This window comes from Embiotoca jacksoni, unplaced genomic scaffold (genome assembly GCF_022577435.1).
Source record: "Embiotoca jacksoni isolate LCO1_2020_lvr unplaced genomic scaffold, fEmbJac1.0.p SCAF_28, whole genome shotgun sequence".
NCBI classification, from domain to species: Eukaryota; Metazoa; Chordata; class Actinopteri; family Embiotocidae; genus Embiotoca; species Embiotoca jacksoni.
In genome coordinates this window covers 2,770,123-2,796,202 of record NW_027185379.1, presented here as the reverse complement: position 1 = coordinate 2,796,202, position 26,080 = coordinate 2,770,123, and the positions used below count along the sequence as shown (strand labels likewise).

Genomic DNA, 26,080 nt, shown 5'->3' with positions numbered 1-26,080 from the left:
TATGTGTGCACAGGACCCTTATAATTCGCTTTCTATACACCCACAAGTGACATTTTTGTATTTCCACACTCCTGAATATCCCCTGCCCGCTAAGAAAACAAAATATCAAAAAGAGAGGACAAAAAGCATTAAAGTTTACACTTGAAAAGGCCTCAACTCAAAATTTATTCAAAACAATCCCCTGAATACAAAAAGTTCAAAGCAAATTCCCAAACATACTCATTAGTTTGTGACTGGATAATTTTCTGTGAATTTTTTTTTTTTTTTTTTTTTTTTAAAGCTCAATAAAACTTATATGTACTTAAAAGTTCCCAATAAAATGTGTACTTAAAACAAATTCAATAAACAGTCACCTTGCCTTCTACATATTTAGTTTACATAATCAAAACCAAAACCTGCAGTTCTCAGCATCCAACCTCATGTTTGAACATAAAGTGCTGTTTGAACAGTTTAAAACATATATACAAAATGACTTGAACATCCATGTTCCTCGTCTTTTTAAGGAAAACGGTGTCAATAACGTAACGCATTATTAAAATGCACTTAAAATCAATCCATACAAGAAAATATAATCAACTTCGTCATAACTTAACACAACTAAGTAGTCATAACAACATTTTAAGGTTAATTAAATGGAGTAACTTAAATGTTAAGCAATGTCTTGTTTGGAATAATCGGATGCTGGTTCACAGGGAATCGCTGAGTCCAAGATTTAACAGCTGCCTTCACATCAGGAAACCTGTCAGAAGAAAACAACATGACTGTTACGGTACATTACTGTCAACCCAAGTGTCCACTGGTCTAACAGATTCGATTAGTCTGAAAATTATTTGGGATAATGCGTTCACGTACTTTTGGAAAAACATTCAAAACTCGAGACGTGGTGTCTGAACACCATTTTTCTTCAAATGAGAAGCCAATAAACCGAAATCCTTTTTTTAAATATTTGGCGTCTGTTTATGTTGCAGTTTTGGTTTAATTTTGAAAATATAGCTTTATATTGTACTATTTGACTGTAGAATGAAATACTGTACCTTACCACCCGTGTAACTTAAAAAAAAATAATTTTGATGCAACAGTAATGCTATATCTTGGCATGGTCACTACGATTTTTCATGCAAAAGATAACAATCAACAATGATGCAAATATCACATACAATGTATATTAAAAACCCTTTCAGTTTTGTCTAATTAGACCATGTCATGTTATATTGTTACCTACTAATAAGCCATAGCCCTAAACATTTTTTAAATATCTTGTGAAAAGATCAGAGTACTTTTACATGTAATCGAGTACTTATACAAAGCAGTTATGTTACTTGTTTCATGGAGACGGTGAAACATTTTAAAAGAATATCTTCCAGCAGTTTGCAGTGATCAGCAAACATTTTCACTTGATGCCAGAAAACAAACTGTGTTGAAACTCCTCTTTCTTACATTGACTAGATCTGGATGGTCTCTTCCCCTTCGATTCTTCAATGGCCTCAACTTCATCAGAGCCTTCCTCTTGCTGCCCACAGTCTTCTTCACTGTTGTGGTTTCGGGGAGGAGTTTCACAAAGACTCTGCTTCTGAAGCCTAAATGTGTCAGACATAAAATATTATAAGTTGTTGGCATTTACCTTTAAAATCTGCCACAATTGAAAAATAACCCAAATTTTCTGCTGCAGTTTACAGTTAACAGCGTCGACCAGTAGTGAGTACTGCTTATACTGTTTTTTGGAGTATAAATTAAAACAAAAGATGTAGGAAACATGCAAAAGAACCACTAATACGCTTTTATAGAAATGAAAAGCAAAATAAAATGTCTAATTGTGCTTTTTCCATGAATTTTAAACAACCTTTTAGTCATATTTAATCCTATTTCTATTAAAAAATGATAATGTATTATTGATTTACACTGATAAGAGCATACCTGACTCCTGGCATGACACCTCTGTAATTGGCGTGTCCAGCATCAATCAGCTCCTGGGCAACATTGACGCCATCTGCAAGAATGTCCACCTTCCAGTGTGTGTCTGCTTCAAATTCTCTGAAGAAGATGAGGAGGTTCTTCTGGTACAAACACTGCTGGAAGAAGACTACTGCCTCATCAGACCAGTGCCCATCCTCTCCAACAGGCTTCACCCCTCGCAGGATACATGGGTAAGTCCTTTTTGGGAGCTTTGTTATCTCCACTGGAGTCTTCTTCAGCCTGGAGCGGTCGCTAAGCGGCGTGCATTCGTAATAGCCATAATCCACGAGGTTTAGGACCACTGTGGTGTCGATGTGTAGGATTTTGGCCCTGCACCACTTGTTCCTAGAGGCTGATTTCAACAGGCAGCAGGTGCCGGGGATGAGGTGGGCTTCGGGAAGAGGAGACAACTGCCCCGGCGAGTTGTCCAACATGAGGGATACTTTGTTCATCAGAAGGTCTTCAAGAACGACGCAGAACTCACAGGGGTTTGTAATTGCAGCAGCAAAGCCAGAGTAGGCTTTGTCTGTATCAATAGAAGCAAAGACAAATTGCTGAGGAGGGCTTGTGTCTGAGGTAGGCCCTTTTTCTGGGCCCTCATTGTGGGTTTCAGCATTTTGGATTTCAGCAAGTGAAGGTATTTTCTCTTCTTTTTGCTGCAGTGAGGCTTCGATTTGACAGATGGGGAACAGTCGGTTCATGACGACTTCAACCATCCAAAGGTTATCAGCTTCACAGTAACGCACGAAAAACAGATTGACCTCTTTGCCTATCAATGGTTTGAGAGTTTCATACCACAATCTCTGAGCTTCCTCTCCCTTGCTGAACTCAAGGCTGTTTATCTTACACAACATGGCAAAGTTCGGGATTTTTGTCAGTTTGCAACACTGTTGTCGAACGGAGCCACTTGGAATTTCTTTAGTTAATCCGTGATCCACCAAGAGGACCTTGCATTTGTCCTCATATATTTGCTGCACAACAGCCCTTTGCCACTTCTTGTCCTTTTGTACCTGAACTAAACACTTAAGTTCTTGTTTGATATCCTCTCTCGCCACCATCTTGCACTTGTGTAGGTTCTCAGCCATGTGACTTTCTAAAGCCGTAAGGAACTCACTGGAACAAGTAAGCCCAACGTAAAAACTGCCATTATTCTGGACCGACAGAACGGTTCCCTTCTCTGTATCGTTGACTTGAATAGTTGGAGGTATGAAAGCATCTGTACCACCTCTCATCACTTTGACAGCAGATGCTTTTGTTTTCCTGTGACTCCTCTTTAAATCGTTCATGTTTCTTTTGGCTCTTCTTCTACGGCACCTGCAGGTTCTTACCTTCAGTTTGGTTGACTGCTTGGCAGGTGGTTTTGTCATCACATATTCACCCACAACAGCAGTCATCGCTTTCTCTGACTTACTTATTTCAATGTCGCACACTTCTTCTCGGAAGTAGTTCTGTTCACAGGGAGTTCTTTTTTCTTCCGCTTCAGATGAGCTTGTAGGAGGATCTTCTTCCATTTCAGTAACAGGACTCCTTTCAACATCTGCTTCAAGTGCTGCATTCAGGTTGACATCGTCATCAAGAATCTCAACTTTAACTTCCCACTTAGTTCCACATTGACGGACAAAGTTAACCACGAGTGGTTTCTCCACTGCAGCGTCAGTGAAAGAAGCATCATTTTCAAACACGCTTGCTTCGAACAGTGAGCATGATATGCTGAACCTCGGCTGAGACAGATAGTCCTTTGGTATGGCGTAGATCTTATCGTTCCCTACGACTGCTGAGTTTCCATAGTCCACAAACTCAATTTTGATAGAGGAATTACCCTCATAGTTCTTCACAACTGCACGATACAGAGCGCCATCCTCAAACTCAGACAAAACTATGTCATTGATTCTCAAAGAGGTGGTTGACTCCAAGGAATCTCTGAAGACACTTGAGTTGAGATCTTCCACCATTTTCAAGATGGAAAGTTCATCTTCTGAGAGCTGAAGGAAGAAGCTGTTAACGGAGTCAATGTGAGAGATGAAACACTTCGCCCTGAAGCCTGCACTCATGTTCTTGTCAGGCAAACACGAGAGCTGGGGAATCTCTGTTTCCTCACTGTGTTGTGGTTGCTCTGACTTTGCATCCTGGTCCTCTCTTTGTTGTTTTACTTCAGAGGTTTCCTGAGGTTTTACAAGGGACCAGGTCTTTGTAGTGTCCTCCTTTTGTTGCTTTACTTTTGTGTTCTCTTCCTGAGCTCTCCCATGAACAAAGGGATTTGTGTTTTCTTTTTTCTCAGTGTTTCTGTAGTGATTAGATGTATGCAAATGTAAACACCGCCCTTTAGGTTGCCTCTTACTCTTGACGGAAGGCTGTGTGTTTCTCCCGTGGTTAGATTTATGTTTTGTCTCTGGGCTGCCTTTCTTAGGTTTAGGTGCAAGACTGAGAATGAGCTCCTTTACCTTCTCATTGATGTTAACCTCTCCATCAAACAGCTCAACATCAAATGAACCATCGTCATTCCTTCCATGTATGACGGCTCTCACTAGTTTGTCGAGCACAGCACTATTAAGCCATTCCTTGGCATCTGCATAAACCTCTTCCTTGGACACAGATTTGAGGCTAAATCTCACAGCCTGCATGGGTGTGTACAACAAATCCACAGAGTCCCGGGGAATGAACATGATGCTGCTTTTCTCCGATATGTTTGTGTTTCCATAATCCACAAAAAACACACCGAGATGCAGAGGTGACTGGACAGGATGTGCGATGGCCCTGTACCATTGGCCATCACAGTATTTTGCAAGGCACATCTTCCTCACAACAGCTCTTGCGCTGGCTTGCATAATTGTTTCACTCTCCTCTGAGATTTTCTGTTGAAGCTCTTCAAACGTTTCAGTGTTTCTCTCAAGATGGCAGTAGACTTCACACTGACTGCTAACATGGGTGACGTAGACTTGTTCTTCATTTCCAGGGCTTAGAGCAAATGAAGAGTAGACAAAAGATTCAGGAACTGCTGTTGACTGTTGCTTGGTTGACATTTTTGCTTCTCTTGCCAGGCCCTGTTCTATGAGTGTATTTGTAACACTCTGCTGGGTTTGGGTGTTGTAAAGATCAACTACATTGCACAGCCCTATGTTTTTCACATTTAACTGGGAGACAACTTTACATTTTAGACTTCCGGTGCTTTTGAGGACAAAATCTATCAGCAAGTTATATACCTCTGGACTCCAATCCACACAGTTCTTGGGATCAGCAGGTTCAATCAGGTTGTAAAGGCTGCACCTGAAAGCTTGTCCTTCCAAATAAACAAATTCTGGCACGATCACCTGAAGGTGCTGGTCACTGACTTTAATGGTGAAGCCATAGTCAACCAACATTACTGCGCTGTGGCCTCTCTGTTTTTCTATGATGAAGGCCCTGTACCACCTTCCATCTTGAGGTGATCTGGCAATGCAATAGGAATCTCCTGCCTGGAGGGGGATTGTGTGAGCGGAGTAATAGTGCTGAATTTTACCCATTAATTCCTCCAAGACTGGAATCTTATCTAGAAACTGGCACCAGAAATCTGATGGAGAGTTGATGTAAGAGCAGCGCACAGCAAACTCACACCCAGCCTTGATCCGGAAAACTTTGACGCTTGCAGGAGCTTGAGCTTTCTCGGCTTCATTTTTGCACATGTTCTCTTCCTCTTCACAATCCTTCCATTGCTCTGCGTTTCCACTGATGTCTGTTGTCACACTACATTTTGAGCTTATTTTTTTCATCACGTCTGAGTGCATCGCAGGTTTTTTGGAAATGTATTCAGCTTGTTTGGAAGAGATCAGGAGCTCTGTGATACTCTGACTGTTGTCACTTCCCATCTCAAAGAGGTTAACAACCAATTTGTTTTTTTTCAACTGAAAAACATGGATTTGCAGGATTTTGTTTGACACAGCTTGTCTGAAAAAGTCATTAGTGGCACTGGTCCAGGAGTCATCCAAAGGAAAAACATTGACAAGAGTACAACAAATGGCAAATGCTGATTTTCTGGCAAATGTATCAGGCATGTTCTTGATCAACATGCTTGGCACTTTTGCAATGTTCCCAAAATCAATAAAGAGAACTTCAGCTCCATGCTCAAGACTGCTTGTCACTATACCCCTGTAGAAATGCATGTCTTCCTCATAAACTGCACAACACAGTGTCCCTGGCTCAGGGTTCAAGAGTACATCTTCATCCAGCTTCACTTGACTAAAGTGATCTGCCATTTTTGACATCATTTCTTCAAACTCATCATTGCGTTTTTGCGTCCTGATCCACAAGTGGTTTGGATTCTGGGCGTGAACAACATAACCCACGAAGACAGAGTCTATTTGCATGTCTTCTTCTTCCAGCGTTTTATGTAACACTTCGCCCAAGACTGTCTCATAGTTCAAAGAGTTAACTTGAGGTGACAACTCTTTGGCCTGAAGAACAGACTCAACCTTCAATGAAGGAAACCTTTGAATGGGCTCTGGTTCCTTTAGATGATTATCTTCAACGCCAACTACACAGACAGAGTACAGATGGTGTTTTTCGTCAAAACCACGGATCTCCACATCCAACACTCCTCCAAGCAAGCCTGCTTTGAGGAGACTCAACTGTTGAGTTTTGAGCTCTGTATCTTGGTCAATCAGGGCAGAGAGCGTACATCGAAATGCCATGATGGGTATTGAATAGAAATCAGGTGGCAGACTGTGTACATCCTCAAGTTTGACAGATTCAAAGAATCCATAGTCAATGAACAATACTCTAACCTGAGAGTTGACTGGGAGAAACTTCAAAAAGCCTCTATACCATTGCCCACTTTTACCTTTAACTGAGCACAGTAAACCCATGTTCTCTTGAGTCTTCTGACTTTGTTGTTTGGTTTTGTGCTCAAAAATCGCAGCGAACTTCTTTGACATTTCCCAAAGATCTGTTTCCATACCAGCCATCTGACAGTAAAACAGCCCAGGGTTGACAGCAGCAGTTACACGTACTTTAGCACGTGTCCCACAACTCAATTTAAGTCCAGAGAAGGACAACATGTCTTCATATCCCTGCAAACTGGATGGCTTGGAGCAAAATTCATGTCCCCTTAGCTTTCCATGGGGTAAGTCAGGAACTGAATTGAGGTTTTGTCTGAGTGGCACCTCTGTAAGCATCCCAACCAAGAGGAGGAAAGTATCTGTGTCCACATGCTTCCCAAAGCCATTTCTAACAAGGTCACTGTTGATGTCAGGAACGTCCAATAAGAGGACATTGTGGGGAAGCAGGGCATGAATGTAACCCGTGACATTTCTTCCTGTCAGACTTGAGAAATACTTGTCCACTACAGAGTGAGGACAATTTTGAAGCAGCAGCAGATTGGCAAGAAAGCCACAAACTATTTTTGGAGGCAGGTTGAGCAGGTCCTTTGAACAGGGAGATATGCGGGCAATGTCCACACTCAAGATGTTACCATGATCTATGAGGAAAACATCAAACAAGTCCTCCTTTCGGTTCTGAACTCTTCCTCTGTACCAGCGGGCTGAAGTAAAATCTTCTACCAGGCAAAACTCTCCAATGCCCGCTGCAGCTTTAGTCTTTGGTGTGCTCTGTATTTCTCCATGCAAGATGTTATAGTCAAGTTCACGTGTGTTGGGGTACTGTCCCTGGAAGTGTATCAGGGCAGCTTCAGGGTTCCAGTCCAAGTGAGTTAACTTGAGGTCCACTGGCCAAAGGGCGCAGGGTGCTGATGGAACTGAATCTTGCAACCTGCAATTTAAAGTGGCTTTTTATTTATTCAACCCTCATTCATACCTACAAAACTGTTGCTATGTGTGGTGTTTCTTTTTGGATGATTAAAGGGTTACTTTGATCAGCATGTTGACATTTCTATTGTTATTATATCCATAGCAGATTTGTAAGAAGTGCTGAAAAATATCTCTATCAATCTTAAATTTTCAGATTTAACTGTAGAATCGAAAAACTGATATTCCATAGAATCATTTACTTTATCTGATAACCTGAGCTGTCAACACATAAACTCATCACTTAACAGTTAAATAAAATCGACCTAAATTATATTTTACACTATACGGACAAGAGCACGTGTGCACCATTTTACTTTTGCCTCCATGTTGTACGTACATTTGATGTTTGGAGCCCAGCACTGACTGCATGGCAGCAGAATCATAACAGTCACATCCCAAACAGAACCTGGAAAAAAAGATCATGTTTATGCACTAATCATAGTGTAGCCTATAAACTATGCATGCAACCCCCCCCCCCACCCAAAAACAAAAAAATCTAATAATTATCGGCTGCTAAGCATTTCTCTCATCTGCTTTCAAATCTGCAATTCAGTAACACTTCCATACATTATTTTCTGATTCATGGAGTGTTAAGAAAACAATATTTCCCCCCCTTTGACTGTAATTTGTCAACAAAATAAAACAAACATTTGGAACTTCCCTTGAATCAATATTTAGTCTGTTCTGTAAATGTATGCAAATCAGCAAGTATTGTATTACTCTGCATTCATTCATGAACTTGGTCAAATTCACATAAGAAAAATGAATAACTGACCGAATTCAAATTTCAATTTTACGAATTTAGCAGAACAAAGTTACAAGACAAAGTGCGCCAAAAACGGACACAACAAGTCCATTTCCGAGCAGCTTTCTGGGCCTGTTAACATGTGCGCGCGAGTTTAGCTCATTTAACAACAACAACAACAACAACAACAACAACAACAACAGTTCAATAAGAGCTACCCAAAATAAAGCGGCCCGGTTGTTATCGGAGTGAGCTCCCAGCAGTTGTTAGCTGTCGGGCACTATTTTACCGGATTCAGGTGAATGACCTCGCCGGAAAAAAACCCCCCAAAAAAACCAGGAGACTAGTTTGCAGATACAAGTGTGTCCGTCCAAATAGGAGCACATGAAAGACAGATGAACCCTCCTCTAAATGGGTTGAAACAGTGTGGGACTCACTGTCCGCTGAGGACGCCAGAGGTTCACAGATGTTCAAAAATGTCAACCATGGGCACTCCAGTCCGAGTCCAGTCCAAGTCCGAGTCCGAGTCCACATCCATTACGCCAACTGTGCTACGTTCAGGACAAATGGGAATTTAGGAATTTATTATCTAGTTTAAATGGCTGAAGCAATTCGGGGCGGTGTCCAAGGTTCGGCTGATATTTTCAGTATCAAGGCACCATCTGGTGGTGGGATATTATTAATACTGTACTGCAGCCTCGAAAACACATTACAGCAGTACATTTGAATTACAAACATTTCCTGCATATATATTCATTAGGATTCAATTTAATATTGGCCTGTTAGTTAAATTAAATTAAATTAAATTAAATTACACACAAGGGTTTTATCCTTTATAAACGGTGAAATTGACAAAGGAAAATCTCCCGGCTACAGAACGTTATGGAGTAAAATGTTTATATTTCATGAAAAGGATAAAACTCAAAAGGTTTAACAAAGAATAAATAAATACTTGAATAGACATGCTGAGCTACTTTAAATATGAGCTGATGACATCATTGAGTGCAGCCGCTCCCCCCCCTCCACCAATCCTCCTCCTCCTCCTCCTCTTCCTCCTCCTCCTCCTCCTTTTCCTCCTCTAGCAGACAGACTGCTGCTGCGCTGCTGAGGAGACACAGCCAGAGGAATTATGCCCTGCCCAGCTGCGGCTTTGCCCATTTGAAGAGGTGACCTATGCATACCAAGTAGTCACAAGTCCGGGGACATCCCCGTGTTTTTTGGTAAGTGCAAACTATGTCCTCGCTCGACGCGCCGGACTGAGTTTGATTTGATCCCTCCTGCATCTGCAGATAGAGCCAAAATGGCTCGGGTCGCACCGTAGCTGCTTGTTGCTACTGTTGCTAGCTTCGCCCTAATGGCTCAGGTTGAAAATGAGACATTTTTTTTTTTTTTTTTTTTTTTTTTTTTAAGCCAGAAAGGTGGCGTTAACCTAGATTAGGTACGTGTAGGATGCAAACATTTTTACTTGGCTCCAAAAACAATTTAAAAAGGGTGAAGAGGCAAATGCGACACGGGAAGAATTTCCTTTTTGAAATACAAGCGAGGTTTGAATTAATGCCCCCCCCCCCCCCACCGATGTATAGTGATCTGTTTAACGATTGTCACTTCGCATCTTCTTGCAAGCAACAGTTTGTTTGCACGAAGATGCTTTGCACTGTGATCCATTTAGTTTGCACGCAGCTCCAGGCCCGATTCACCGCGCTGGTGAGCGGAACAGATATAACGGTACTGCAGTATAAAATGGCATGTTACTGAAACTCGGACTAAGAAAGTCACGTTGTGCGCATATTTTATTATGTAAAAATGGGTGAAAAAAAATAAATCTGGTGCAGCAGTGAAACAGAAACGTTTCTTGTTCTCAAAGTTCACAGTGTACAGTGTTCTTACAAACTGAATATCGCCTAAAGGACAACAAATGAATAAAACATGTATTTTATCCTCCATATCAGGACCAGATGGTAACTGTTACTATACAACATCAATAACCTGTCCATTTAAAATGAGCCTTGAGGAACTGAAACTTCTGCTTTCAGTGAGTTAATAGCTAAATGGACATTTCTTTTGGTCATAAATAGCCGGTGCAATTAAGGTCAATCTCAACTCAAATTAACACACGGTGCATTATTCAAACTGTTGCATGTGATCCTCACACTTCCTCTAGTATGTGTTTGCAAAACTTGTTCAGATCAGGTGACAGAGATGTGATCTGAGTCGTGAGGTCGCTGCCTTTGGTGGCAGTTTTACAACGCTTTTGGTAGTTTTGTCAGCATCTGCACTGTCTCTCCTCGGTGCCTGTTGATGCTACAGGCACTGGTGACATGGGAGTGCTTTAGTGTTTAAGCTTTAACTTATCACCTGTTTTTTTTGTTTGTTTTTTCCTTCCTTTATTTTTCACAGTTTAGCATGAGCATGGAAGATTATGACTACCTGTTCAAAATAGTTCTGATAGGAAATGCTGGAGTAGGGAAGACATGTCTCGTCCGGCGCTTTACTCAGGTTTGTATTCCTCAGTCTTTAAAAGTTTGCATTTATTGAATGAAAACGTATACAAATATTGAACTTGAAAATGTCTGCTCTTGTAGGGCCTTTTCCCACCAGGACAAGGGGCTACTATTGGAGTAGACTTCATGATTAAAACTGTGGAAATCAAAGGGGAGAAGGTCAAGGTACTCTAACATTAAAATATATATATATATTTTTTAAAGTGCTAATGTGTATGCAAGTTTATGTTTTATAACAGTTTAAATGGACATTTGTCCATTTGACATGTTATGTTTTCCAGCTGCAGATATGGGACACAGCTGGACAGGAGAGATTTCGCTCCATTACTCAGAGTTATTACCGTAGTGCCAACGCCCTCATTCTTACGTACGACATTACCTGTGAGGATTCCTTCAGGTGCCTTCCAGAGTGGCTGAGGGAGATTGAGCAGTATGCCAACAACCAAGTGGTGACTATATTAGTCGGTAAGAAAGCGATGTGCTGTGCTTAAACATCTGATCAACTTGTTGTGTCATCAGTGTGCCATGTTCTAGGAATAGTTTCGGGAAAACGCAGAACCAGTTTTGTGTTGTCAACGTCTCTGTCAAATTCTTGTTATTTCTGTCATTTTCGTGTGGAATATAAAGCTCCCTCTCACTCACCGTCTTTGCTCAAATCCAACCCACACATGCCTGCTCACGCATACACCTCCCATTTCCATCTGTCAGGAGGATATGTGGTGATGCAAGATGCCAGAATCCTACTTGTGTGTTGACAGATGATTGTATGTTTTATAGGTAATAAAATAGATCTGTCAGAGAAGAGAGAGGTTCTCAGGCAGAAGGCTGAAGACTTCGCAGAGGCTCAGAGCATGCTGTATCTGGAGACATCAGCCAAAGAGTCTGACAATGTTGAGAAACTTTTCCTCGACCTGGCCTGCGAACTCATTCGAGACGCCAAGCAGAACAAGCTGGACAACAGTGACACTGCCCCAATGCTCGGCGAGGGGAAAGCCATCAGCTACTTGAGCTGCTGCAGCCTCAATTAGAGAGAGCTCAGGCACCTGGCCGTGGTAACTCGGTAGCAATTGACTGTAAGAGGGTAGATGGCTGAGCCCCAATGCCTCCGTCCCACTAAGATGGCATAAAGCCACCTCTTAGTCTGGTCATTTCTTGTCCCATGCCTTTTAAAGCTGTACTAGGGAGTTAGTCAACTTTAGTTTGACCTCCCAGGAACAAGCATTTTAAGATGCTGCCATTATAGAAAACATTATCCTCAGTGCAACGGGATGCAAAGTGTTTGCCTGATGCATCCCGGAATCTGAGTAGGGCTCCATTTTATCATCATCATGGTGAAATGGCAGAATTTTCCAGTTTGGGTTTTAGGATCTATTTTCATCAAACATTAATATTCACCAGCGGTGTTATGTCAGTGAAAAGCCAGGTTTTTTTTTTTTTTTTTTTTTTTTTCCAGATACCATTTAATTTACTAGAGGTTTCATGATCATGGGAGCTTATCAATTAAAGGGATAGATAGGTGTTTTTTTTTTGTTTTTTTTAAATGGGATTGCATGAGGTAATTATCCATACTTTAACTAACACATTAAAACAACACTAAAGTCACGCAATAACACAAAGAAACTTAGTTTGAGGCAGCGGTTGACCAGCAATTCCTTTGGTCTGCGGGGGTAAAATTACTGTTTTTGTCAAGAGGCTTTGAAAAACACATAAATGGTGCACATCCCCGTCAGAAAGGGCTATCTGACAGAAAGGTCAAGCTTTGAAAATGTTTTTAAAACATAGCTTACACTTAACTTAAACTGATATAGATGTTTTCAGGTAAGCCTTTTTTATGAGTGGCAAAAAAATATTGAATTGCTGACTGCGTCCACAGCAGTACATTGCTTCTCCAAACTGGGGATGTGTCGACTCCTTTCTATTGCAGACCATTGACTGTGGAAAAGTACTTTGTACAACCCCACTTAAAAAACAACAACATCCAATCCCTTTGTTGGTAACGTGTTTAAATACTGTATGTTTGTGAGATTACCAAGTTTGATTAAATTGCAAAAAAAAAAAAAAAAAAAAAAAAAAAGGTTTGTAAACTTACCCTGAAATGTTTGCACAATCAGTTATTTTCCATCATACAAGAATGACATACGATGTTATTTACTGTCATTATTTCATTTCTAAGTCATTATTTGCACCTGTCATTACATACTGTGAAATATTTGTTCCCAATAGATGATTTTTACTTGCTGCTAAAATATGTTTTTATTTCAAATAACATAAACTGAAACAAACATATAAATACTACAGTATTCTGTGATACCATTATTTTTTTTTAGTATACTTGCAGTGCTTGTGATTAGTCAGTTGATTTAGTTTGAAGCAGTTGGAAAGGCTATCATCAGCAGAAATTTTAAGCAGTTTAAACAATTGAGATTATTTTGATTGTCAGCTGTTTCTTTTTGTTACCCATAGACGTGAATATTTCTTCCTTTGTCGTTGCTGCCGAGCCATAAAATTATTCAAGGGGTTTGTTCATGTAGTTTTGTATGACTTGTTGTATTTCATATGCTTTTATTGTGAAATTTCTCAATTGTTCAGCATGTGTAGCCATAATTTATAGTGTCTAACTCATATATTTGCTATAACTGTAATGTGCTGTATTGCACAATGCCATATACTGCACACTTATTTTTAATGTAACATCTCGTCTTTTGTTGTACAGATTTAGTACTGTAGTTCATCTTGGCACTTTGCTTTTATAATTTTGTATTTTCAGTAATCCCTTCTTAAAACCGGTGAGCGTTTTGTTTTGCCTTTTACCTTTAGATTTAACAGCAGTTGGCTAATCCCTTGCATTTTCCTGTCAGCACAATATGGGAAATACAAAGGAAACACTATTGGGATGTTGTGCTTCTTTTTCCTTTGTGTACAAATAATCCCTGAAATACTCTGTATAACATTAAACAATTACACTAAATATTGTGTATTTGTCATATGTTACACTGAACATTTTTGTTTTGCTACACAAAACTAAAAAGCTGGTCCTTATAGTTCATTTAATGCTGAATTTGAATCTGTTTACAGCATTTTTTTTTTTTTTTTGGGGGGGGGGGGTGTACAGTGGGTTTAGTTTTTCTATAAATAAGGCTTTTGTTAAAGTTTAAACATGTACATACCTACTCATGAAGTGTCTAATTTTGGGCAACCGGGGACAGAGAAATCCTGAAAACATTTAGATTCGGCGTGCAAACATAAGAAGCAGGTATTTTTTTTATGATGGGACAAAACCTTTTACTCCATAAGAATGTGGGCTCGACCCTCCCTGCAGTATTTTGTCTGGCAGTAGTCGCGTGCCAACTTCTGTGACGTATTTCCGGTATTCTTCACAATGCCCAAATCTTATTTCGTCGTGAATGTCGCATCACGTGTGGCTCAAATGTCCTATGTGATCGCATGTGTCCAACGCTTCACCGCAACGCGTCGTGAACGCGTGCGTCAGCGCCGAGGCGGACTGTTTGGCGCGTCGTGCCCATGGAGAACTCACACTCCCGTCATCCCTTGCGAGCTACAGTAGGAACTCGTCTGCTGTCTACTCAAAGACAGGTTTGCGGCGCTTGTGTGAAAGCAGCCGACTAGAGATAAATTAAAAGTTGTTAAAGTGTCGGGAAGACTTTGAACCTGCTGCGGACTGCCTCTGCTGCGTTGCTGAATTTAGGTCACAAGCCGCGTGGTAACACCTCCCTGGATTTGCTGACAGGACAGTCTCACTTCCTCCCTCTCTTACCAGACAAGTCTCTTTCCCAGTGCCAACAGATAGATCGTGCGACCTCGTTAATCATGTGCTGAAGACCTCATTGCGTTTGATAGTTGCAGCAATGCTGGCTGGAGTCAGGACGCGGGTTTCGACCTGCATCCTAACGCTGTGTTTTGTTTGTTTACACGGGACCGCCCTCAAACCGCAACTTTTCACCAGACTGGGTGGGCTGCCTTTCTCCACCGAGCCCCCCATCAGCTATAAAACACTTTACTTTGACCAGAAGGTGAGTTTGAAATATTTGTTTTAAATTTTTTTTTTTTTTTACATATCTTATGTCTTACACTCGCTTCTTCCTCTTTTACTTCTTTCTCTTTCACTTCACTTTTTACATAGTTGATTTGTACCTTATGAGGGCTGAATTTTGTAGCAAGTGTAAACGAAGAATAAAAGATCTCCATATTGGGCTTTAAAAATAGTGTGATTTAAATTGATATGCTCAGAGTGCTTATGGTGCAAAGCAATGTTTTCTGGAAATGTAATTGATTGTATTGAGTGATGACTCCTGGCTCATATCTAGTTTAATTACACTTTTATTTGCCACTACATTATTTGGGGTCATTGTTTTCTGTGGACAAATAATTTCGCCACTTGCTCTTTCTAAAATTCCCAATTCACTAAATTGTATAGAAGTTCATGCCTTGTGTCTGCAGACAATGGGGGTTTCCATCTGGCTTCCTGTAGTGAAGGGGAAACCATCACTATTGCCTCTGTTCCTGCCAGCAGATCTGTAACTCTCCTGCCTGGCTGCCTGCCTAAAGAGGTCTCCAGGGCCCAGTGAATGTGAAACACTTTACCTCAGGGGGGGTTGAGAGATCTTCACTCAGCCTGTACATTTTCCTTTTCTTTTTTGTGTGTGACTTCATGGAGATCCAGGTTGCATGTTGAGGGTTTGTGGTGGCATGCAGCACATCACCAGGTTTGTGGTGAACCTGACTCATACAGTCACAAGACTTTATCTCACTCTCCCATCACTGCAGTCAGGGGTGTTGTGAAAGGTGAACTTGATTGCTTTACTTACATTGAAAGAGTGGCGTTGGTTTAAATCAGAATAATTGTAATGATTAGAAAATGGCCAGGGGACACTCTTCATTGTGTACCGAATGTTCAGCTGCTGATTATGGCAACTTAATATTTATTGATCCCTTAGCTCCTAACTCTCTATTAAACAGACTATATCTGAAGTTATCCCTCATCTGTGTTTATATGGTTGTTCTTCTGTGTGCACACTCCTGTTTAATGTAGTGATATTGATTCATTTAAGGCTGTTAGTAAAGCCTTTATCCTTCAAACTCATGTGTTTGTAAGCATTTTCAAGGAGTCTGGCTTAGAGGACAATCAAGTGCGCGTTACTAGCAACAATCCACACTGTTGTTTTGACCAGTCATAAATATTCAGTGGTAGAAGATGAATGAGGTCAACAAATTCAGGTTCTTGTCCTCACTAAGTTTTAAATGTGGGCTCATACTCCTAATATTTCAGTATATTAGCAAAGTAGTGATATTGTTACCAGATCTAAAAAAAAAAAAAAACCTAAAAAAAAAACCAAACATGTTAGTTGTTGCAGCTTTTTAAAATAACAGTGATTTTTTTTTTTAAACATTTTTAAAGCCAAAATGGGAAAAAAAGAAAAAAAGAGTTTGTTTTCAAATCTAGGGGGTTACTGCATTATCTGTTTTTTAGACCAGTCAGATAAAACAAGACATTTTATTGTACCTTTATTCTCTGGGACATTGTAATCGGCATGTTTCACTTTTTTCAAATGTTTTATTGAGCAAACAACTAATTGAGTTATCAAGAAAAAAACCTTACATTAATTGAAAATAAAAGAAACAGCTGCAGACCGAAATATTTACATACTATTAATTATGTGTGCCCACTAATCAGTGTTTGGCTTTTTGGACAATGCTCCACACCTGGTCCGACCCACGGCATCCTGTTTAATCAGCCATGTTGACAAGAAGATAAAGACCATTTCCTCCCTTCTGACGCCCACTGTCTCCTCTGATGTTGGGTATTTTAGCGAATCAACAATAAATTGTGTGCTTCTGCTTGACAAGTACAACAAACAAAATCCTTGTAAACACCTTTTTAAGTATCCGTTGCAAGTATACCGTTATCACAACAGAATCATCAATCACGCAGCCTTCTCTACACTTCGCTGCGCAAACTGCTGTGAAGAGGAGAGCACCAAGTGATCCAGCAGTTGTCGTCAGGAAATCCTCTTCACTGCATTCTGCTCGAAGACAATGAATGGAAGTGTCCTTTAGCATCCTTCAAATTAACTGCTGTGGTTTACTGGAGCTTGTGCTTTGGTTGCTTCCCTCATGTCTCTGTTTGCAGTACAACACATGGATACTTCTGTTCTTACGGATCAGTCAGCGTTCTGGCCGAGTGGATGTGCAGCTTATGCATAGAATTTTAATTGGAAGTAAAGTGCTGAAGTAAAGTGCTGCCTGGAGTAACCACATGGTGGCACTACTTATCAGGGTGTGGATGCGTTATGAAACCAATCTCAAAGGTGTTGTGATGTGCATACTGAGTGGGAGCGAGTGGTACAGAGCCTACCCGGGGTCCTTTAGCTGAGCCACTAATTGTATTCAACCACTTTAGTTTTGCCATTTAGATCATAGCCTTTGTAGGACCATTTTTCATCTGAGCTACAAAAGAATTTAGCTTTCAGTAAGTGAAGAGTTTTTATTCCCAAAATCAGATACAGTTTGAAAACTCAGGTTTAAATAGAAGATAACTTAAAAATTCTAAGTCCTTTATGTAACTTTTTAATCAACACAAAATACATTTATTTAAAATTTCTAACATCACACGTTGACCACTTAAACTTACTTTTCTGCCAGACTGCTGAACTTTTCCTTTAAACTGTTTCATGGTCCCCTCGCACTTAAAAACACTGCCAAGTGTGAAGGAGTCGAGGGCTGAATGAACACATTGAGGCCCCAGAATCTATTTTGCTGTCATTGGCTCATAAAATTACTGCCTCCTTTGTATCCACCGAGGAGGGAAGAGAACGAGGACGAGGGTGGGGGGGGGGGGAACAAAACAGAAACATTTTGTATTAAGTGTTGGGGCTGTTTCAAGGGTTGGACAGCTCGGTAGCCTCATGGGGTTGTCTGCTCTGTGAAGTTGTTGTTTTCTTTCTGCCTTTGTTTAATAAAGAACACAGGAAATATGCTTGAAAGGGGAAGACACCCCAGAATCCCCGAGGTTTTATAAAAGGACATTTCAGAGCTCATCTAAAGTGGAACTAATGTGGCATCCCTTAAAATGGCTCCAACATTTTTTAATACAAATTGGGGCTAATTACCCAAGAATCCAACCTCGGGACTGTCATTTCACAACACCATAGTTGGTAAAGGGCCAGGTATCCAGCGATCACACCTAGCCCAAAGCAGTTTCAGTGGACCGGACTGCATCCCCTTGTATGTTGTGTGTTTGTTTGTTTTTTGAATCAACATTTCTGTTGACAAATGTGAACAGTTCTATAAAGATTGTCTTATTTTTATCTTCAAATTATGTTTTACATTTTGCACCAATGGCTTGTTCAACTGTTTTGTGCTTAAAAGGGAGATTTGAATGCTTATCATTAGTCTCACTAAGTATGAATGTGTGACAACAACTGGCTCAAACAGGATCGACTCAACAAGTCTCTTAAACAAAAACGGAAAGGTAAAAGCTTTTCAAACGATGAGTGGACATGTATCTAATGAATGAGTACCTCATTGTAAATGTCAGTCAGTGAGCTCATAACATAATCTGTAACACACGAGGGAGCAGAATTTATGGAAATACTCTCTTTGGTTTCTGGAATAGAAGTACCATTTACCACAAGCATACACAATGTCTGAGACTGTCTAAGTAAAGATTGTTTTCATATTTAATTGTTTCTGAAAATATGACTTGATACGAACAAGAAAGAGCCGTTCACAGTTCATTTGCTCTTCTGAACGCGTTTATACTCATTTCATTTATCGTCTTGCTTTTATGCGTTACAGATTGATCATTTTGGATTCCTCGAGGATGGCACTTTCAAACAGAGATACCTTGTGGCTGACCAACACTGGCATCAGCCGGGAGGACCTATTTTATTCTATACTGGAAATGAAGGCGACATCGCCTGGTTCTGCAACAACACTGTGAATATCCAGATCGGATCTTTTTTTATTCACACTGCAAGTAATCCTCAGTCATATTCAACACCTGTTGTGGTTTTCTCTTCAGGGCTTCATGTGGGAAATTGCAGAGGACTTGGGCGCCATGCTGGTTTTTGCAGAACATCGTTACTATGGAGAGTCCCTGCCATTTGGACAAGACTCTTACAGTGTAAGTGAAGACACAGAGTGACATGCTACATATAAGTCTTCTTAAAATCTTTCTGATTACATGTTTATCTTTTAACTTTTTTGGTTCCAGGCCAGTAAATAATTGATATCATTACCAAAAATGTGCCTTATTTTTGAACATATTAATGATTCTTTACATGAAAATAAATAATTTAGCAGATGTAGACGTTCATTTCTGAAAAATAAAGTAGCTTAAGGTGTTAAAATAATAATCAGCCAAAGTAAACATTACATTCAGTACCTGAAATTAATTTGACATGAGTTTGTAATTTTTTATTTATATAATGTGTCCTTAATTTTGGAACTATACTTCTCATTTGCTTGCAGGACAACAAACACCTGAACTACCTAACCTCAGAGCAGGCCCTGGCAGATTTCGCAGTACTGATTCAGAACCTCAAGAGCACTTTACCTGGGGCTCAGCACAGCCCTGTCATCGCTGTCGGAGGTTCCTACGGAGGGATGCTCTCTGCCTGGTTCAGGATGAAATACCCAAATGTAGTTGTTGGGTAAGGTATTAGTGCATTTCAGGGAAATTACAGGTTAAAATATGATGTTTACAGTTCTAAATAGTGGGGGGAAAAAAGGATCGAAAACATCTGCTTCAGTACCCGAGAAACCACATAATGGTGCACGAACACATCGCAGCTTTGTGTTTACCTAAATGATTATTTCACACCGGAGGATACTGAAGAGACAACAAGCTCTGCCTACATTATCTCCTTCTGGCAAAAAATGTCTACAATAAACACTAGATGTTAACTTGAGCCAGCAGGAAGAATCTGCAAGGCACAGCACAAGTGGAAGACATTTGGTATCACAGCCTTAATCATCATGTTGTTGACCTCTAAGCCAATTTTATAATCACAACTGAAATGATAGCTGTAGGGTTTGTGTAGTTTGTGAGAGTCCAAAATCATTGAAACATTTTTCTTTTTCTTGTGTTGCAGAGCGCTGGCGTCCTCCGCACCAATATGGCAGTTCCCTGGTATGGTGCCATGTGGAGACTTCTACAAAATAGTAACACAAGACTTTGCCAAAAGTGGCTATAATTGTGATGCAAACATCAGAAAGTCATGGAATGCTATTAATAATGTCTCTTCCACTGGTAAGTCATGCAGTCATGATTAGCTGATTTGTCTCAGCTTTTATACTGTAGGAAATACTTTCCAATTTTTGAATTTGAGTTATTGAAATAATCTGTTATGCAGATTTTAACATTACACTAAAAGAAGCATGTTTCATGCTGAGAGGTTTACGATGTTTATACTTTACGGGAAAGCTGACAGACAGATACTGGTCCTCTTCCACTCTCTATTTGTGGAGAACTTTTTCTGTTATTTCTTGGTATTTCTTACTGTCTGTAGTTGACAAGAGGAAATTCATTAAGACTGTTTGTATGTCTACCAAGATTGCGGGTCAACACCAACATCATATGACACTTTCTAGAAAGCTGCGAGGAAAGAGAAGGCAATCTTGTCTGTGGTGACTGTGAGTTGTTATCGTCAGGAGGAAATGGACGTGCAGACTACCTGTGTTCAGAGACAACTTCATACTTTCCAGTGTAGCTCTGTTACACCAATCCTGGTATATAATAGTTGTGTCACTTGCAGTTTATTTTTTTTAATCATTGGTCATGACCCTGAAACAACAAATTCATGGTTGATTGTTGGTACATTGTGTGAATGTTCCCTGTTTTTTGTTTGTTGCAAAAAACATCTGACAACTGAAAAAGTTTGTATGAGAAAGAAAGTATTTGGAGAACCAACGAGAGACTTGGAATAAAAGTAGAAACTGCTCTCAGGTTTGGTATTTGATTTGAATTTGATGGCTGAAGTATGAAGTATTTTCACAGGAACTTATTTAGGTGTCGGAAAGAGTCAATGTCCTGGTCCAGTTAAATTATCCTCCGTTAGCTTTCACTTCTGTTTCTTTTTCTAAGTATCTCCGTCACCTCACACTAACAAACATGTTACTGATGTTTTACTGTTTGTATTTTAACTAAATGCGTATTTACTTCTGTCCTGGACAGTTAAGTTTAGGCACACTGTTACTTTAACTAAGATAAATTATGGATATAAAGTTCCAAGACTCATTGGAGCTGTAATCATGTAATGCTAAATAGTCATTGTTCCTTCTTGGGTAAAATGACAATTAAAGGTTTTAGTACCCAGTGGTGTAGTAGATACAACATTGAACATGCATGATACATTAAAGAGCAATTACTAATTTAATGACATTTAATCATATTTTTCTCCTTTTTTTGACAAGCGTCTGGTCTTCAGTGGCTGTCAGAAGAATTCGGTTTGTGCGCCCCTCTTAAAAACAAGAATGATGCCGTCAGCTTCAAGAACTGGCTTCAAGAGACTTGGGTGAATCTGGCCATGGTGGACTACCCGTATGAAGCTAATTTCCTCCAGCCACTGCCTCGCTGGCCGATCCAGGTACAAGCAGCAGACAGTAGAATACCATAGCTACATTCAAATGAGAAAAACTGGGTTTGGTTGCTTTCCAACATGACACAACATTTTGTCCAATAAAATAGAACTTTTAGTTGAACTTTATATTGATTTTCTTTCTTTTTTTTTTTTTTTTTTTACTTTATTGCAACTTATTTCTCTTTGATTAAGCACCTAATTTGGCCTGACAGCCTGTCGGCAATTGAAATGAATGTGCGATTAAACCGATTGTGTTACAAGTGTTTGTTGTGTTCCTCCAAGCTTTTGTTTACAACAGCTGTCAACTAACTTCATTAATATTCATAAGGATCTGGTTTCTTTTAGATTTTAAGTATTCTTTAGATGAGGAGCTACAAGTGAGCCACCGTTCTTTTCTTGTCTCGCCCCAATAGTCCTTTCATTTGCACACTCCGTCAGATCTCTGAGGTGTTCCTGTTAGGACGCTCACATGGCACCGCAGAAAGAGGACAATTTGCCCAGTGTGGCTCATGAGGCGGTCAAACAAACGTTAACCACTTGTTTGAATGGGACTGTAACAAATACTTAACTGGACACTTGATGTGAAAAAGTAATCACAGTAACAGTAAAGCTTGTCATGTTATATAGGTGATGGGGAGGAAAAAAAAAAGAAACTCTTCCTGTTGTCAACATTACAAGATGTCTTTTGTTATCATATAAAAGAGCTTGTGACAGTACAGCGGCTGTTTTCCAGAGGCTGATTGACTTGGTGTAGTGTATTCTACCAGTCACCTTGGCATGTCACGTGTATAAACCGACCTCTGCTATTGACCCCCGACTCTCTGTTTGGGGCTTCAGTATCCCTCCAAGTGGATCACACGGGAATCTCATACTTAAACTTTTACCAGTGTGATACATTTTTAGATATTTATTATTAGGTCGCTGAATAGATCCAGGAGCATCATGTGAGGTGAAATAAACACTAAATGGTCATTTTGAGTTTTTTGGCTCCTTGCCTTTAATGTATGCGACCCCTATGGGTGGTTTAAGCGGTTTAGGCAGTGGGTGCAAAGAGGAGCTTTTTTAATGACAAAGCTAATGTGATTATCTGAGTGAGTGTGAGAACGGGGTATTGAGGGCTTAGAGGAGGGAAATCTGTTGGCAGAGATGAATGTATAAGCCTAATCCTATCTGAAAAGTAAGGAGAAGATGCTTTGGAGCTATTGCAGTGTTTTTTTCACAGTATAAATCTTTAGTTGGACATGTCTGTGGCCCTCCTCATCCATCGACCACCAACTCCTCCCCGGCCCGCAGACAAAAGCCTTAGTAACAGACTCCACACTAGTGCAGCTCCCCTCCAACCTCCAAACAAGAAAGCCCAGTTTCTGTGCCTCACAAAGAGTGCAGAACAACAGCCACGGCCAACTCTGCTGCTGCAACCATAACAACACGCAGTGAAATCAAACAGGAGCTGAAACTCAAATATTTATCATCCATGCTATTAATTCTGAGAAATCAGCCATGGCCAGACAAGAGCAAAACCTGTAAATTTAAAAATCATTTAGATCATTGTCTTCAAGTAAATGGATGGTTTTGTTTCTCTTGTGCCAAGATTAGAGCAATAAATTCAAGTTCATTCCAGGGAATTGCATATGCAAATCAGGCGCCACCACTTTTTATGTGGAAAAACACTTTCCCAAGAAAGCAATCTTCAGTCCTGTAAACAACTTGGGTGTCAAGAGAATTGGATATTTTAGTTTTCTTTTCTAATCTTAGTTAAAAAAAAAAAGAAGAAATCCTGTATCTTTCAAAAGATAGAATAGCTAAGTCTAAACTAATGTCATCAAACTACCAATTACTTATTGTTGTTTTTACTTTTTCTGTTTTCAAGGTGGTGTGCAAGTATCTCAATTGCCACTCCGCCGTGTCTGACCACCAGCTGCTGCACGGTGTGTCCCAAGCAGTGAAGGTCTACTACAACTACACCGGAAGCTCCCCCTGTCTCAACACATCTCAGACAGCAACCAGCAGCCTTGGCGCACTCGGCTGGATTTACCAGGTGCATAACACGGCGCAGGGATTAGTCATGTCATGCTGAATAAATCGGTGCACAGAAATGTCAGTGGGCAGCTTTACCTGTCACGATGAATACGTGTTCAATCCCTCATCCCCAGGCCTGCACGGAGATGGTGATGCCCATGTGTACCGATGGCGTGCAGGACATGTTTGAGCCCGAGGAGTGGAACTTCCAGGCCTTCTCTGACGAGTGTAACGCCATGTTTGGTGTCAGGCCGCGGGCTGACTGGGCAGGCACAGTGTTTGGGGGAAAGGATATCGCCTCTCATAGCAACATCATCCTCAGGTAAACATCGCTTGCAAAATGCCAGACTTAAGCAGAAAGTTTCCTGTTTTTTGTTGGTTTGTCTTGGAAAGTGAAAAACAAAACCTTTATTGGAGGAAAATTAGGACACAGAAGGTAGACATGTAAAACTTAAATGACTTTGTTGCTCCATCACAAACATTTAAGTGGGTCATATTAGGTTGAATGCAGCTCTAGCTTCTGCCAAGATATAAAACGGTCTGACAATCAGCAATTTGACATGTGAGTTTTGAAAGCGTCGTTTGATATTGCTTTAAAAACTGGAATAAAAACATATTGAAAGTCATAACATATGCTAGTCATCATAAAAGCACAGTCAATAAGGACCATGGGTGGTTCAATCACTTAAAAGTACAAGTGTTTTGTTATTTCGAAGATTTTAATTGGCAAAGCCCAGCAGACACAGAAATGAAAGAACATGAGGAATAAATGCAATAGATTGATACATTATTTTACTTCATATGCTTTCCTTTTGTGTTTTCTTTTTTCTAATTTGTCTCCAAAGCATTGACACATTTTTTTTTAAGACACCACGGTTCACTGGAAGTTCACAAAACGTGTCATAATTGTTTACATACAAAGGTTTGTATGCCAGACATCAGCCATGATGTTAGTTTCTTGGTCATGATCATGCTTATACGTTGTGTGTGGTTCTCAGTGCACATGTGTCTGCTGTTGAATTTCAGTAATGGAGGACTGGATCCATGGTCGGCGGGTGGAGTCACTCACAACATAACAGACTCTCTGGTTTCCATTATGATTCCTGACGGAGCCCATCACTTGGACCTCCGCTACAGCAATGACCTCGATCCTCCTTCAGTCCGTGCTGCCCGGGCATTAGAGGTGAAGTATTTTCGGGAGTGGATCAAGCAGGCTAAAAAGACACATCAAACTCAATCGAGTCTCTCGTCTGCAAAAGCGGCGAATTTCTACCCAACAGATATTCATGATGTCTGAGATTTAGCTTTAAGTTGTGTGACACAGTGTTTCACACTCTCTTTCATTACACCAAAGTTTGTCCCTTTTTTAATCAGTTTCTATTCTAATCATGAAGCAACGTTCAGCGCTGGAATATCAAAAGACTTTGACATATTTACACTCACTCCATTTCTTTTTGCCAAACTACAAATTTTCAAGGGCTTTGAAACAAGAAGGTACTTTATTATCTCAATTTACAACTGTTTGTCATGTAAAAACTATTGATAACACCGCTGTGGTGTAAATATTTACTCATGTAATCCCACTGTCATCATCCAAACACTGGATGATCCTCATTTGTTTTCTTCTGTCATGGAAAGTTTGCCAAAACCCAGTGAAGCCTGTCTGCCTATAAGCTATGATTTTCTTCTTTTTCACTCGATGTTACAATCAGGGCAGCATTCACAGGGACTCATGTCCTTGATGTCATTTAGATTAATTCTTACAAATGTATACCCCTTAAGTTTGTTGTTGTCATTCTTTTTATTTAGCTGTTGTTTTCATTTAGGTTTATTTGTTCTTTCAAAGTAGGTGTATTTTGTAATATGCCTCTTAACACTTAAATAAGTCTCAGGAGAAAAGTATGACACCAAATATAAATCAAATCCAAGTTTTTTAAGACGTACGCTGCACTTATAAAATTAATTTGTTGTAATTTATTGAAGATCAGTGCCTGCTCTGCTTTTTAAGTTTTCTATTTGTCTTATACCAGTGAAACGGATTAAAATGTTACCAATCTATTGCCAAATAATCCTTCTGACTATCTTTTGATGCTATATGGATGTACTGTTCTTCTGCAGAGCTGACTCTTTGTCATGTTTCAGAAAGACTGAGGCCTTTAAGTTCCGTTTCCACCCAGCAAGAACAATTGTACGTGCTTGAGATTTAATAAAAACCCAATCGGAGGAGGCCAATAAAGTGAGTGGTGGGAGGTTATTGCAGCTATGCCTGCTGACCTTACCCCTGTGGACCAACCTGTGGGATTCCCCCTCGGCACGCATTGATTCACTGGCTGCCATTAAAGCCCTAAATTGTGGCACCAAGGCAGCTCATAGACTCTGGTTTGTTCCCCCCTGCAAGTAATATTATTAATACAACGCCTGTGGTGCCAAAGAGGTTGAGAAGGGTTGATGGAAGGTTAAGAGTGAGGCGCTGAGTGCATGCAG

General features: G+C 40.2%; 3 protein-coding genes across 3 annotated transcripts; 2 read left to right on the top strand and 1 right to left on the bottom strand.

Annotated features, from left to right (window-relative positions):
* Positions 1–147: 147 nt before the first annotated feature.
* Positions 148–8,977, bottom strand: LOC138205448 (tudor domain-containing protein 15-like). Its single transcript, XM_069161471.1, has 5 exons — positions 8,913–8,977; positions 8,068–8,136; positions 1,915–7,692; positions 1,438–1,577; positions 148–739 (listed from the first exon to the last, which is right to left on the bottom strand). The coding sequence occupies exons 2-5, from the start codon at positions 8,097–8,099 to the stop codon at positions 726–728; spliced, it is 5,964 nt and encodes a 1,987-aa protein (XP_069017572.1). The 5' UTR covers positions 8,100–8,136; positions 8,913–8,977; the 3' UTR covers positions 148–725.
* Positions 8,978–9,557: 580 nt separating this feature from the next.
* On the top strand, positions 9,558–13,944 carry rab30 (RAB30, member RAS oncogene family). Its single transcript, XM_069161185.1, has 5 exons — positions 9,558–9,695; positions 10,873–10,971; positions 11,058–11,141; positions 11,258–11,441; positions 11,754–13,944. The coding sequence occupies exons 2-5, from the start codon at positions 10,879–10,881 to the stop codon at positions 12,002–12,004; spliced, it is 612 nt and encodes a 203-aa protein (XP_069017286.1). The 5' UTR covers positions 9,558–9,695; positions 10,873–10,878; the 3' UTR covers positions 12,005–13,944.
* A 210-nt stretch (positions 13,945–14,154) lies between these two features.
* Positions 14,155–26,080, top strand: prcp (prolylcarboxypeptidase (angiotensinase C)). The gene is made up of 9 exons (XM_069161184.1): positions 14,155–15,007; positions 18,792–18,932; positions 19,018–19,119; positions 19,467–19,648; positions 20,090–20,247; positions 21,411–21,583; positions 23,448–23,615; positions 23,731–23,918; positions 24,623–26,080. The coding sequence occupies exons 1-9, from the start codon at positions 14,843–14,845 to the stop codon at positions 24,891–24,893; spliced, it is 1,548 nt and encodes a 515-aa protein (XP_069017285.1). The 5' UTR covers positions 14,155–14,842; the 3' UTR covers positions 24,894–26,080.